We start from the raw sequence: 12,354 nt of genomic DNA on the forward strand, positions 1-12,354 counted from the left end.
ATATTTAGCCTTGTAACAGTTTCTTAACAAGAGAGATATGATGCAATACATCATCTTCCCACTAAGATCAGTTGTGCATGAGGTGAGAGTGGACTTAGATACTTCTTTCTCCCCATTATCAAAGTAAATGTGGACCTGTGCCGAACTCAAGTGCTTGAGACTTACATAGTGGCTCCCCCACTCTGCATTAAACTACACTTTGCAGAAGCTGCTTTTTCTTCTATAAATTGCTTCCACTTTGCAACTTATTGTCTCACAGCACTTGTAATTCAGTTATTAGAGAAAACTCTCCTGGATTTCACTCATGGAGTGTGCCATTTACAAGCATTCTTCTCTTTTCTTGTGCTGCCTTGTGCTCCTTAGTCCTCTTGTCTTCTGTCAGCTTAATTACATGTTCTATGATTCTACTTGTCCAAACCTAACTGGTGTTGTTCGATACAATGTCTGGTCAGCCATTTCCAATGAATCCAGAATTGCAGCTTCTCTCTTGCGTCTTCATTTCCATGATTGCTTCGTCAATGTAAATAAGTTGCCTCATAAAACAAAAAAACTCTTTTTCTTTAGTCACTTTTATGATAAGTTGTCACCTTTAAAAAACACAGCTTTTTTGTTTTTCTGGTACAGGGATGTGATGGTTCTGTGCTTCTTGATGATACCAGCACGTTCACGGGTGAAAAGAATGCCCTTCCTAATAAAAATTCATTAAGAGGATTTGAAGTAATTGACACAATCAAGTCTGCTTTAGAGAAGGCATGCCCATCCACAGTGTCATGTGCTGATATAGTTACTCTAGCCGCCAGAGAAGCTGTTTACCTTGTAAGAAATATCTGATATATATACTGTGAAAATGAATTAGCTCCCTTTCTAATTTAGATACAGTACATCATATACATATTCATATCCCTGCTTTAAATTTCTCAGAGTGGAGGTCCATTTTGGCCTGTGCCTCTTGGTCGCAGAGATGGCACAACAGCAAACAAGACTGAGGCTAATAATTTGCCATCACCTTTTGAGCCCCTTCAAAACATCATTGACAAGTTCATCACTAAGGGACTTGATATTAATGATGTAGCCACCCTCTCAGGTTTGATTCTTCCATTACTTTACCTCTCCAAACTTGATATTATAGTAAGTGTGAAAGTGAAAGTGTGACTCATCTATGGCCATTTGCAAACAACCCTTTAGAAACAAACATATACATTCTGTATAAACATTCACCCTTTTTATGGATCTTGCAGGTGCACACACCTTTGGTTTTGCTCAGTGTTTTACCTTCAAGTCAAGGCTGTTCAACTTTGGAAGCAAAGGCAAATCTGATCCGCACTGGATTCTTCACTTCTTCAAACTCTGCAGAAACTATGCCCTGACCAGGATGATTCTGACACCAAGTTGGCTCCTTTGGATCCAGTGACCACGAACAGATTTGATAACATGTACTATAGAAACCTAGTGAACAATTCAGGATTGCTTCAGTCGGATCAGGCTCTTCTGGGTGACAACAGAACAGCTTCTTTAGTTCTCAATTATAGCAAGTATCCTTTTCTGTTCTTAAGGGACTTTGCAGTGTCCATGGAGAAGATGGGACGCATAGGTGTTCTCACTGGGCAAGAAGGTGAGGTCAGGAAGAACTGTAGGGTAGTGAATTAGCTAGCATCTGCTCGTGACATGATGCTATAAGTCTGTATGACCTTAGGAGTTGACTGCTCGTGACAATGAATCAGAATGTGAACTCATTCGAGTTCTATTGGAGTGAAATCTTACAAGTTATGTTGTGGAAGTTGCTCTTATAAGTACTTTCTTAGAAGTAAAGCTTTCTATGCTTGAAAGGTAAATTTTTGGCTATCAATATTATCACAAGTATCAATGTCAATAATCAATAAAAATAAAATACAAAATTACAATAAACTATACTATTTACATGAAGAAAATGATACAATGAGTAAAGAGGGTCTTTTCGCCTATTATGCAAATCATACTCAAATCCCCTAGAAGTTAGGACCACTTGTAAAGCACTCTTAGTAGTAAGTGAAATTCAACAAACTTATTTATATTAAAATTTTTTATTTAGAATTGTTGAATAATTTTTTAAAATTAAATTAGTATACTTTGTTTTTACCTTGAATTAGTGTATTTAATTTTGAGGAATAAAAATTATACAGATGTTTATTATTTCAATGTTAGATATTCAATTGATATGCTTTCATAAAATAGTTTTACGTAATTTTTATTGACTTAATTCTCGTAACTTCTCTACTAAACAATTTGGTTTTGTTAGACAAAAATTAAAGAAAAATAGAGGATAAATTTCTCATTACAAATTTAATTAGCAAATGGTCTCTAGTATGATTGATTGTATAAGAGAAGATTAGTTGCGCACAAAAGAAGATAAATTGCATACAAAAAGGATGTTTTGCATAAAACTATTTGGATATAAGAAATAGTTTGCACATAGAGAAATAGCATGCACATAAGAGAATTTTATTTGCACACAAAAAATTATTACACAAAAAGGAAAATAAGTTGTATACAAAGGAAGTTAAGTTACAAAATAGAAGTTAAGTTACAAAAGTTTTTAGATCCTATTTGCCAATTAAATTTTCAATGTGGCATTTATCTCCAATTTTTCTAAATTAAATGAATTTTAAAATTTAAAAACAAGCATTAAAATGCTCGTTCTTAGATAAAAAAATATAAAATAATAATAAAATCACAGAATTAATAAATCATGATAATACGTTGGCCAAAAAAATCATAAAAAATATATCTTTTTTTTAAAATTGAGAATAATATATCTTAAAAAGCAAATTTCTCTCTCCCTTTAATAACAAGAATAAAACAAAGGAATAAAACAAAAAGGGCGGGATTAAATGGCGGAGCTGTGAGCGCAGAGTAGAAGTAGCACATGACCCTAGTCGTCGCGGCACGCATAGAAAGGTGAAAGGGAAAGACGTTCAAACTAAGAAGTGGGGTTAGGGTTCGCAGTGTTCATACTTCCTTCATATTCATCAGTGAAAGAGAAGTGATCAAAGGAAAATGGTGAACCCAAGATGCTATCTGGACATAAGCATTGGAGGAGAGTTAGAGGGTAGGATTGTGGTCGAGCTCTTCAAAGACGTCGTCCCCAAGACTGCCGAGAATTTCAGGGCTCTTTGTACTGGTGAGAAGGGTGTCGGTCCCAACACCGATGTTCCCCTGCATTACAAGGTCTTTTCTCTCACACTTTGCTTTTGTTGTATTTTTTCCCGTCTTTCTCTCATCTTCTCTTCCGCCTTCTCATTGAGGGCAAATAAATTTGTTTGCAATTTTTATTTTTTTAGACACTTTGATACAACCATCAGGCCTTTCTGGCGTCTATTTTGGTTTCGCTCAACTTGCGAATTTTCTATTCAAGAATGTTGTGAACTGCATTTCGTTTAGTGTGTAAATTTCGTACTTGTTTAGTTTACTCTACCTCTCCACTAGAGAAGGCATGTTGGTGCTTTATTCTTCATTCTTTAGTCAAGACTTCAAAGTTCTATATTCTTGATTCGGCTTTTGAATATTCACTGTAGGGAGTCCGTTTTCATCGTGTCATTAAAGGTTTCATGGTGCAAGGCGGAGATATCTCAGCTGGCGATGGCACTGGAGGAGAATCCATTTATGGCTTGAAATTCGAGGATGAGAATTTTGAGTTGAAACATGAGAGGAAAGGGATGCTGTCTATGGCTAATGCGGGTCCCAACACCAATGGATCACAATTTTTCATTACCACCACTCGGACTCCTCATTTGGATGGAAAGCACGTGGTGTTCGGAAAGGTGATAAAAGGAATGGGTGTTGTGCGTTCTATCGAGCATGTTACCACTGGGGAAGGTGACTGTCCCACCCGAGATGTCATCGTTGCTGATTGTGGGGAAATACCTGAAGGGGATGATGATGGAACCATAAACTTCTTTAAAGATGGCGATACTTATCCTGATTGGCCAGCTGACCTAAGTGTGAAGCCAGATGAAATTTCTTGGTGGATCGAGGCTGTTGATTCTATCAAAAGTCTGGGGAATGAACTGTACAAGGTACAATGTTGTCACCTGTCTCTGCATGATATTCTTCGATTTGTCCTCACGATTTCCCTTCCTGTTCCTTTCCTTACAGTTCTAGTCTTAAATCATTATATTTATTCGTAAGAATTGGAAGATGCAGAGGCTGTCTTTCGTTTAATAATCAAGTGTTGCTATATCATTTTCAACATGCAGAAGCAAGATTTTAAGTCTGCTCTTCGCAAGTATCGCAAAGCTTTGCGCTATTTGGATGTCTGCTGGGAAAAGGACGACATTGATGAAGGTCAACCTGATACTTTGGCATATGCTACTTGTTCTGTGCTGAATTATATGCTGAGTGCTATTTAGCTCTGTTAGTATCTCACAGATCTTTTATTTCTGAATTCCCAGAGAAGAGCACTGCTTTAAGGAAGACAAAATCTCAAATTTTTACCAACAGTTCTGTAAGTACCATCTTGTAAAACTGTGACTGGATCATACCTCTATCATTATTTATTGAGACCCTTTTAATTACAAAATAATATTTTTACTTTTTGAAAATATTCCTGGTCCCCTGGAGTGCATTGTAAAGCAAGAAGTGAATTAACAGCTTGAGCTATGTTATGACCAAGTATTTGTCCGGTTGGGCCCAGTATATTGAAATTTTAGCATCTTGAAAGATGAAAGATTGCAAATGTGCAATGGAATGTCCATCTTCATTTCCTTCCTAGGAGCAAATAAAACGTAAAAAAATTGTATGCAAAAAGTACCAAAGCATTAGAAATAAAATGAACTGCAAATCTTGATGGTATCCTTGTTTTCTTGTCTTTGATATGTTTTCTCTATGTTAGCCATAGCTTTGTGAATGATTGTTTCATTTATGACATGTAAGCATTCTGCTCAAAAACAATCTGTAAAGAATAATGCGAGAAGTTATAATATGGGTGTAATCATGGAAGGCTCTCTTAATTACTTGCCCACCCAGAATCAGCATGGAAGCTTTAAATTTAATTTGTGGCTGTAATTTATGTAACATTTTGATTTTTCTTATTTTCCTTTGTATCTCACTTTAACTGAAGACTTATGTCCTGTGGTTTAATTTTATAGGCTTGTAACTTGAAATTAGGCGATCCAAAAGGAGCATTGCTGGATTCAGATTTTGCATTGCATGATGGAGATAACGCAAAGGCCCTGTTCCGCAAAGGCCAGGTTGATCTCTTCCGATGTGGATAGTTGATGATGATGATGATGAAATTACACGATACTGACTAATAATTTGTGTAATCTATGTGTGACCTGTTTTACTCTCTTGCTCCACTTTTTTCGTGGATTATGCTGACTTCGATTTGTAGTATGACCTTCCTACACCAGTAGGTTCAGAGCCTGGAGTCTCTCTCTCTCTCTCTCTCAAATTTTTGTGCTTTTTATGAATTGTTGAACATCTTATACAGCCAAGTAATTGTCAAGTTCATAATTCCTGGATTCTCTGCTGAACCAGTCTCATTAATGACCTGGAATTTGTCATTTGTACTTTTCAGGCATGCATGGAATTAAATGACCTGGATGCTGCTGTTGAAAGCTTAAAAAAAGCATTAGAGCTGGAGCCGAATGATGGTAGGCGGTGGTTGTTTGAGTTCTTCATATTATTTTATCTGTTGAGGGTTGTGTAGGTTTTATATATAGAGTTGAGTTTTATAAGCAGCATTATATCATAAAGCAAAGTAAACAGATAGTGGTTAAACAAATCGGTAGACCATGACTCTTGGATATTTAAATGTTGCAACACGAACCACGTCTGTGGTATGTCTGGTAAATTTGACTTCGACCCCTTCTCTGTTCTTCAGGAGGAATTAAGAAAGAGCTTGCAGCTGCAAGGAAAAAGGTCAGTCATTATATTTTTTGATTTCCTTTACTGTTTATTCTTGTTCGATACAATTTCAGCTTACTGACATCGGTTTAATGTTTACTTCGGTTACAGATTGCTGTTAGACGTTACCAAGAGAAAAGAGCTTATTCCAGAATGTTCGCATAGAGTCCTTGGAGTTGTGGCCCCTGCTGCTGCGGTATTGCGTAAAACAACATGGGGATGGCTGTCAGATCACCTGATCAAAATTTTCTCATTTTCCTTTGCGGGCCTAAATAGTCTTTTAAATCATCAGGTATAGTGTTAATTAGTACTATTGATGGGATAATGTTTCGCTTCTGTCAATTTTCTTTGCTTAGGATTCGAACTTGCATGCCTTGATGGCTTGATGTGCCTCGTATATTTTCTGATGGAATGTGTTCCCATCTCAGGTATCAGACAGCAAATCAGCCAAGCCCAACTTTCATGGATTCTGTTTTTGGTGTTGAGTTTGTTAAAAATTAGTACGAGGTGATCCGCTGTCTGTAACTTGAATGCTGGTTCATGTAATGAGGAGACAAATATATGCTAAAATTTCAGAGCGCTTGTTCCTGAAATTTCGATATTGCTTTTGCCTCCGGTGTTGATTGAGTGTCAAGGCTCTTGCGGCCGTTTGGTGACAACAATTTTCAAAAACAAAATATAAAAGAACACAACTCATTACATCAAGGATTTGGATCTCCTCCATTGAAACTCCCTTGATAAGCATCGAGAGAAACCAACCATCAAAATAAGGACCCTATGAAAACTTAAAGAAACCCCCCCCCCCCACACAAAAAAAAAAAAAAGCTCACAATATGTGTGTAGATCGTTGGCCTAGGGAGAAATTTGCTGTGAAAATTTTTGTTCAGAGTCCCTGAGCACTTAGAAGCTTTTGAGGGTACAAATTTAATCTAAAAACTTAAAATCGCATTAGTGTTGTCTTTTATTGTTAAAAATGTTGCCAGTTAATATCATTATTTGCGCCTAAAAAGATTTCTGATAACCTAGTGAGGGAAAACTTTCGGAACATTGTTGAAAGCCACCGGCTTTTGCGGCAAGTCATTCATGGGTGAGGCTGTAAGGTCATTTGCGGCGTGGTTTTTAATTTGAAACCATGGTTTGGGTTTTTGGGTTTTTTTTCAAACCATGATTTTAAAGAGAAAACTATGGTTTGAAGAAAAAACATCCAAACACTATATATTTTTTCAAAATCACTTTTTAATTTGAAACTATGGTTTATATAAAAACAACCAAACACTATAATTTTTTCCAAAATCACTTTTCATTTGGAAACCATAGTTTTTCATAAAGTGGATTTTTTTTTCCTTTTGAAAGTATAAAACCATGATTTGAGATATAAATATATATACACATATCAATTACTACTTTTGATCCTTAACATAAGAGTTAGAAAACTAATTTGTAAATATTAAGAAAATTAGTTAAATTATTTATTTATAATAAATATGTGTTGCATTTTCCAAAACACATATTAACGATGTGCATTAGGATTATTATTTGATGTAACATTTAACATGTGCAAACTAACATGAGGACTACTTTGAAAAAAATGGATAAATGTATGAGACAAGATAGATTGATATCTTATATTCAAAATCAAATGGAATACCCAGTTAGCTCTTATACTAAGGACCGGAGATAATATTAATTATATTTTTTCATATATAATTTATTATTTACAAATTTATTATTTCAAACAATATAAATTAAAATCTATCATTTATCTAATTATCATATTAGTTTATGTCCTTTTTAGTAATTTGTATACAAAAAAAGATTTTGATAACAATTATCCAAATATTCTCACTTTATTAAAATCATTTTTTTTCAAAATCTATTCTTCCAAAATCTATTCATAGAATCTATTTTTTCAAAAAGCTATTCTTCAGAAACTATTCGCGAAACCATGGTTTGAGTTTATCCAAACACCCTAAGGTGTTTGGATGAAGCCAAACCATGGTTTGGAGAATAGCTTCTGGAGAATACTCCAAACCATGGTTTCAGAAACACTTTTTCGCAAAACGAGACAAACTCCTCCATATATTTACTTTGTAAACCGTAAAAGCATTTTTGAAACCATATTATTCCCTAAGTGTTTGGATAAAAACCAAATCATGGTTTCAGAAGTGCTTTTACGGATTACGAAGTAAATATGTGGAGAAGGTTATCTCATTTTACGAAAAAATGCTTCTGAAACCGCAGTTTTGAGAATACCAAATACGAAAAAGTGGCTTTATCCGAAACCATGGTTTTGGGGGGTAAAACCATGGTTTCTCCAAAACCATGGTTTGAGATATTTAATAGGGTGTTTGGCAAATTTCTTTCCAAACTATGGTTTGGGCCAAACACCCCTTACACTCGATTGTTGCTCTGTTCACCATTTACGTGGTTAAAGCTTTTGGCGCTCTAAGCTAAGTACGCTTCTTGACTTTCGCGCCCCGCTCTCTCCCTCCCTTGAGGATTCTTTCCATGGCGGATCCCTTTTCTAGGTCTGTCCTCCTTTCTCCCCTTAACCTTTTCCGTCTTTGAGCATTCTTTATTTCTTTGCTTTTTCTTCCCCCTGCGATTCTCTTCAACATTTTCATGGTGTGATGCCCTTGAATTGTATTTTCTTTTCTGTTAACTCAAGTTTTCTTTGTTCTCGTCTGCTGCAAATTATAATTTTACAATTTTCTAGTACAATTTTATTTTGAAATTTGCTTCCCTTCCATATCTTTCTTCTTTCTCTAGTCTCATTCTAATTAATATGGCGATGCTGGTTATAGCTTTGATCATCCGGATTATGCTGAGATCGTTGTAATACGTCATGGTGAAACAGCATGGAACGCTGATGGAAGAATTCAGGTACTTTTCTCGGCGGGTGGAGTCTGACGTGATTAAGTAAAACAGTGATGATATTTGATACCAATTATAGATGAATTATAAAAGTTTTCACAGCAAATCAAATTGTAGGTTGGGCTTATTTCTGCTGTTGTATTTGATGCACACATGTCTCTAACCACTATGATAAGCTTATCTTAATAGATGCTTTTAAAGCGAAAGTGGCATAAGCCACCCGCTGTAGGTCTAACCAAATATGATAAGCTTATCTTAATAGATGCTTTTAAAGCGAAAGTGGCATAAGCCACCCCTGTAGGTCTCTTTGGCCTTTATGGATGTCAATGATTTCTTAAATCTTCTTATCTGTTTGCAAAAGCATGTGCTTTGCTACCCTATAATCGCAATCACTTTGTTATCGGCAAGACGGCAACTGTTATTCATAGCTTACCATATTTACTTCTTTCCCTTTTGTGGTATTTTCTACCTTCCGTGCATTCGCCTCTCTTTATAGCTTTCTTGGCCATTCTTTCCTATATTGATAGCCCCCTTCATATAAGCTCATACATGTATGTGATCAGGGACATCTGGATGTTGAGTTAAATGAAGTTGGAAGAGCGCAAGCAGCTTCAGTAAGTTGCTTTTGTTGCACAACTTTACTCTCTTTACAGACTCTCCGTTTTTTTTTTTTTTTCCAAAGTCTATTTATGCCTCAACGACTAATGCCAATATTTTGGGTGGAGGTGGCTGAAAGACTAACTAGGGAACCCAAGGTCTCTGTTGTATATTCTTCTGACTTGCAACGAGCTTATGAGACAGCACAGATGATTGCAACCAAATGTGGAGGGCTAGAGGTTTGAACCCGGACTAACATTCTTCACGTTTCATTTCACTATATTTTGTGCCCTAGAATAATAGTTCAGTCTTGATTTCCATTGCAGACTATGCTTAGTGCTCACAGTCATTCAGTTCATTTGATATATTCGTATTCTCACGGTCTTGCTATTTATTATTAGCCGGACTATGCGGGAAGAACCTTACTGTTTTGTGGAAGTTATGACATAATAATGAAAAGCTTATTTTTTTAATTAGAAGGATAGCCACTAACAGTCTGAAATTATAAACGGGATCGAATCCCCAACCTCTCACTTAGAGGGGAACTTTCATGCCATTAACTTACAAGATCATTGACAAAGTTTAAATATTTTAAATTGCAACTAAGATATGTCTTAATTTTAAGTTCAATGGCTCCCCATATCATTCTGCCATGTGCATGTGTTATATCACTTCCCCATCTTCCTCTGCAGTGTTGAATTTAAATATAACTATACGTATTCCTCTTTGTATCTCCTACCTTAAACACCAGGTCGTCAAAGACCCTGACCTAAGGGAAAGACACCTAGGGGATCTTCAAGGTATTTCCCGTCGTGAAGCAGCAAAGACTAATCCCACAGCTTACAGAGCTATGGATCGAGGTCAAGAAATACCAGTAAGTGTGGCAGAAGACAAATTATTATACCCCTTGTTTAAAATATAAAGAGGAATTCACACAAGCCAATGGACAGTTGCTTTGAGCTGATCGTGTTTGTGATTCAGTTGCTGCACTAATCTTGATTAGTTAGTCTTGTGCCTTGCCACTATATTATCAATACTGTGATTGCCTTTTTTGCACGTACCGGAGATTAATGCATATGTCACAATATTCAGGGTGGGGGAGAAAGTCTTGATCAACTTTCCAAACGCTGCACATCTGCATTGCAGAGGATAGGCATGAAGTATTTAGGTAGGCTACCTTGGTAAAATTATCCTTCATGCTCGTGAGAGGATAGCCAGGGCAAATTTGCTTTGACATGCAACTTACTTGCCCTTCTTGTGGACCCTGGATTTCTGTTAGACAATGTGGACGTAACAAGCAGTTCGTGACAGCTGATAATGCTATGTTAATGAATCCATTTTCAAAGTCTTTTGACACGTAAATAATTATGTGAAATTATCTGCATCATTTGCAGGGAAGCGTGTAGTGGTTGTTACTCACGGAGGTGTCATTAGATCACTTTACAAGCGAGCCAATAACAAAAACAAGCGTTGTGGGATGATACTCAACACGTCTGTCAATGTCTTTCACTTGTATGAAGACAAGTGGATTATAAAAACTTGGGGAGATGTTAGCCATCTGAGCCAAACAGGATTTCTGCAATCGGGTTTTGGGGGTGACAGAACTTCTGGTTAGGCTGTATCGCTTGACTTATTCATTGAAGCAATATGCATAAGATGTTCTCCAAATAATACATTTCACAACCTATTTTGTTTTAAGGCACAGTATTATGAATTTCAATGACGCTGGGGATCATTTTTACAATCTGTGATGGGTGCGTGTGTGTGTAGAAGATTTTCCTTTTTATTCTACTTAACTATGTTGATGAATAGTTCATGCTGTGAAGTTCGAGTAGATGTTATCATAATTGATTTCATATTAAGGGTGTGTTTGGCAAGCACCCCAAACCATGGTTTTGGGACCCAAACCATGGTTTGGGAAAAATGTTAGCCAAACACCCTTAAAAAAATCAAAACCATGGTTTTGAGAAAAGCAGAAATTTTTTACTTTTGGAAGAAAAGAGAGAGAGTGTGAGAGCCTATAGGATATGTATCTTGTTGTTTTTTTTATAAACATATTTTTATAAATATATTTAATCTTATATCTTATAAATATATATACATATTAATTATTTATTAATTATATTATCTTATATATTATTAATATATGTTAATAAAAAATATATTATTAACAAGTTTATTCCTTCAAATTAAAATATATCATAAAATATATTTTTTCTATAATTATCATATTAATTTATGTCAATTTGTATATATAAAAAGTACTTCTAATAACAACTATCCAAAAACTCACATTTCTCAAAATCATTTTTTCACAAAATCTATTCTTCCCAAAATTTATTTTTTTCAGAATCTATTCTCCAGAAGCTATTCTCCAAACCATGGTTTGGTTTCATTACATCTTTCTCACTCCAAACTTTTCATGTAACTTTCTATAATACTCCAGAAAAAGCACAATCTCAATGAAGAATTTAACATAAGTCTCCCAGGATATATTGCAATGCTCCATCCTTTATGTTCTTTTTATCCTATTTCATGAATGTTGGAATTGTATATGTACGTATTTTTAAAAAAATTACCAAAATTTTTTAGTAAAAGAAAGTTGTCAAATAAAATATCAAAATCATTTTTATCCTCCAGTTCACATGTCTGTTTGACTGATTATGTCGCGTCTTTCCTTTCAATTTCCGCATGACTCTCCATTGAAGAGACTATTGCGTATGTGCTTTAATTTTCTTATTCTAAACAAGTGTGTTAAAATTATATGCCAGTTTGATTAAGGAGTTTTGACCATAATTAGAAGGTTTCCATCAATTCTTCGCTGTTTAACTAGCATCATAGCTCTTCCAAATGAATCATTTAGTTCTCCCCATGCGTACGCTGCCTCCTAATCTGTTCCAAAAAGGTGTGCTAGGACTATTTTCTCGTTTTTCCATGTGATTATATGCCAATCGATGGAGAAAAAGCTTTCGTCATTAGAAGATTTCTAATTCTAATAAA

General features: G+C 35.5%; 2 protein-coding genes and 1 pseudogene across 3 annotated transcripts; all 3 read left to right on the forward strand.

Moving 5' to 3' along the window:
* Positions 1 to 259: 259 nt before the first annotated feature.
* On the forward strand, positions 260 to 1,682 carry LOC114726063 (peroxidase 10-like; annotated as a pseudogene).
* Positions 1,683 to 2,899: 1,217 nt separating this feature from the next.
* LOC114726060 (peptidyl-prolyl cis-trans isomerase CYP40-like) lies at positions 2,900 to 6,476 on the forward strand. Its single transcript, XM_028912628.1, has 9 exons — positions 2,900 to 3,204; positions 3,552 to 4,052; positions 4,233 to 4,320; positions 4,428 to 4,480; positions 5,124 to 5,225; positions 5,555 to 5,630; positions 5,861 to 5,898; positions 5,995 to 6,175; positions 6,312 to 6,476. Exons 1-8 carry the CDS (start codon positions 3,034 to 3,036, stop codon positions 6,046 to 6,048), a joined length of 1,083 nt encoding a protein of 360 aa, XP_028768461.1. The 5' UTR covers positions 2,900 to 3,033; the 3' UTR covers positions 6,049 to 6,175; positions 6,312 to 6,476.
* Positions 6,477 to 8,290: 1,814 nt separating this feature from the next.
* LOC114726061 (phosphoglycerate mutase-like protein 4) lies at positions 8,291 to 11,190 on the forward strand. 2 transcript variants are annotated; one of them, XM_028912630.1, is made up of 7 exons: positions 8,293 to 8,411; positions 8,688 to 8,766; positions 9,321 to 9,371; positions 9,483 to 9,593; positions 10,106 to 10,228; positions 10,447 to 10,522; positions 10,749 to 11,190. In XM_028912630.1, exons 1-7 carry the CDS (start codon positions 8,392 to 8,394, stop codon positions 10,967 to 10,969), a joined length of 681 nt encoding a protein of 226 aa, XP_028768463.1. In that variant the 5' UTR covers positions 8,293 to 8,391; the 3' UTR covers positions 10,970 to 11,190. The 2 variants fall into 2 exon arrangements, with proteins under 2 accessions (XP_028768464.1, XP_028768463.1); XM_028912631.1 differs by lacking the exon at positions 9,483 to 9,593 and having other exon boundaries at positions 8,291 to 8,411.
* Positions 11,191 to 12,354: the final 1,164 nt, after the last annotated feature.

This window comes from Neltuma alba, unplaced genomic scaffold (genome assembly GCF_004799145.2).
Source record: "Neltuma alba isolate B1F8T4 unplaced genomic scaffold, ASM479914v2 tig00012329_pilon, whole genome shotgun sequence".
Taxonomy (NCBI): domain Eukaryota; kingdom Viridiplantae; phylum Streptophyta; class Magnoliopsida; order Fabales; family Fabaceae; genus Neltuma; species Neltuma alba.

Coding starts and splice junctions, on each gene's coding strand:
- LOC114726060 (XM_028912628.1), top strand. CDS start 3,034: ATGGTGAACCCAAGATGCTATCTGGACATAAGCATTGGAGGAGAGTTA. Junction 4,053..4,232: donor TGGGGAATGAACTGTACAAG/GTACAATGTTGT, acceptor TTCAACATGCAG/AAGCAAGATTTTAAGTCTGC. Junction 4,481..5,123: donor AAATTTTTACCAACAGTTCT/GTAAGTACCATC, acceptor TTAATTTTATAG/GCTTGTAACTTGAAATTAGG.
- LOC114726061 (XM_028912630.1), top strand. CDS start 8,392: ATGGCGGATCCCTTTTCTAG. Junction 9,594..10,105: donor CCAAATGTGGAGGGCTAGAG/GTTTGAACCCGG, acceptor CTTAAACACCAG/GTCGTCAAAGACCCTGACCT. Junction 10,523..10,748: donor GATAGGCATGAAGTATTTAG/GTAGGCTACCTT, acceptor CATCATTTGCAG/GGAAGCGTGTAGTGGTTGTT.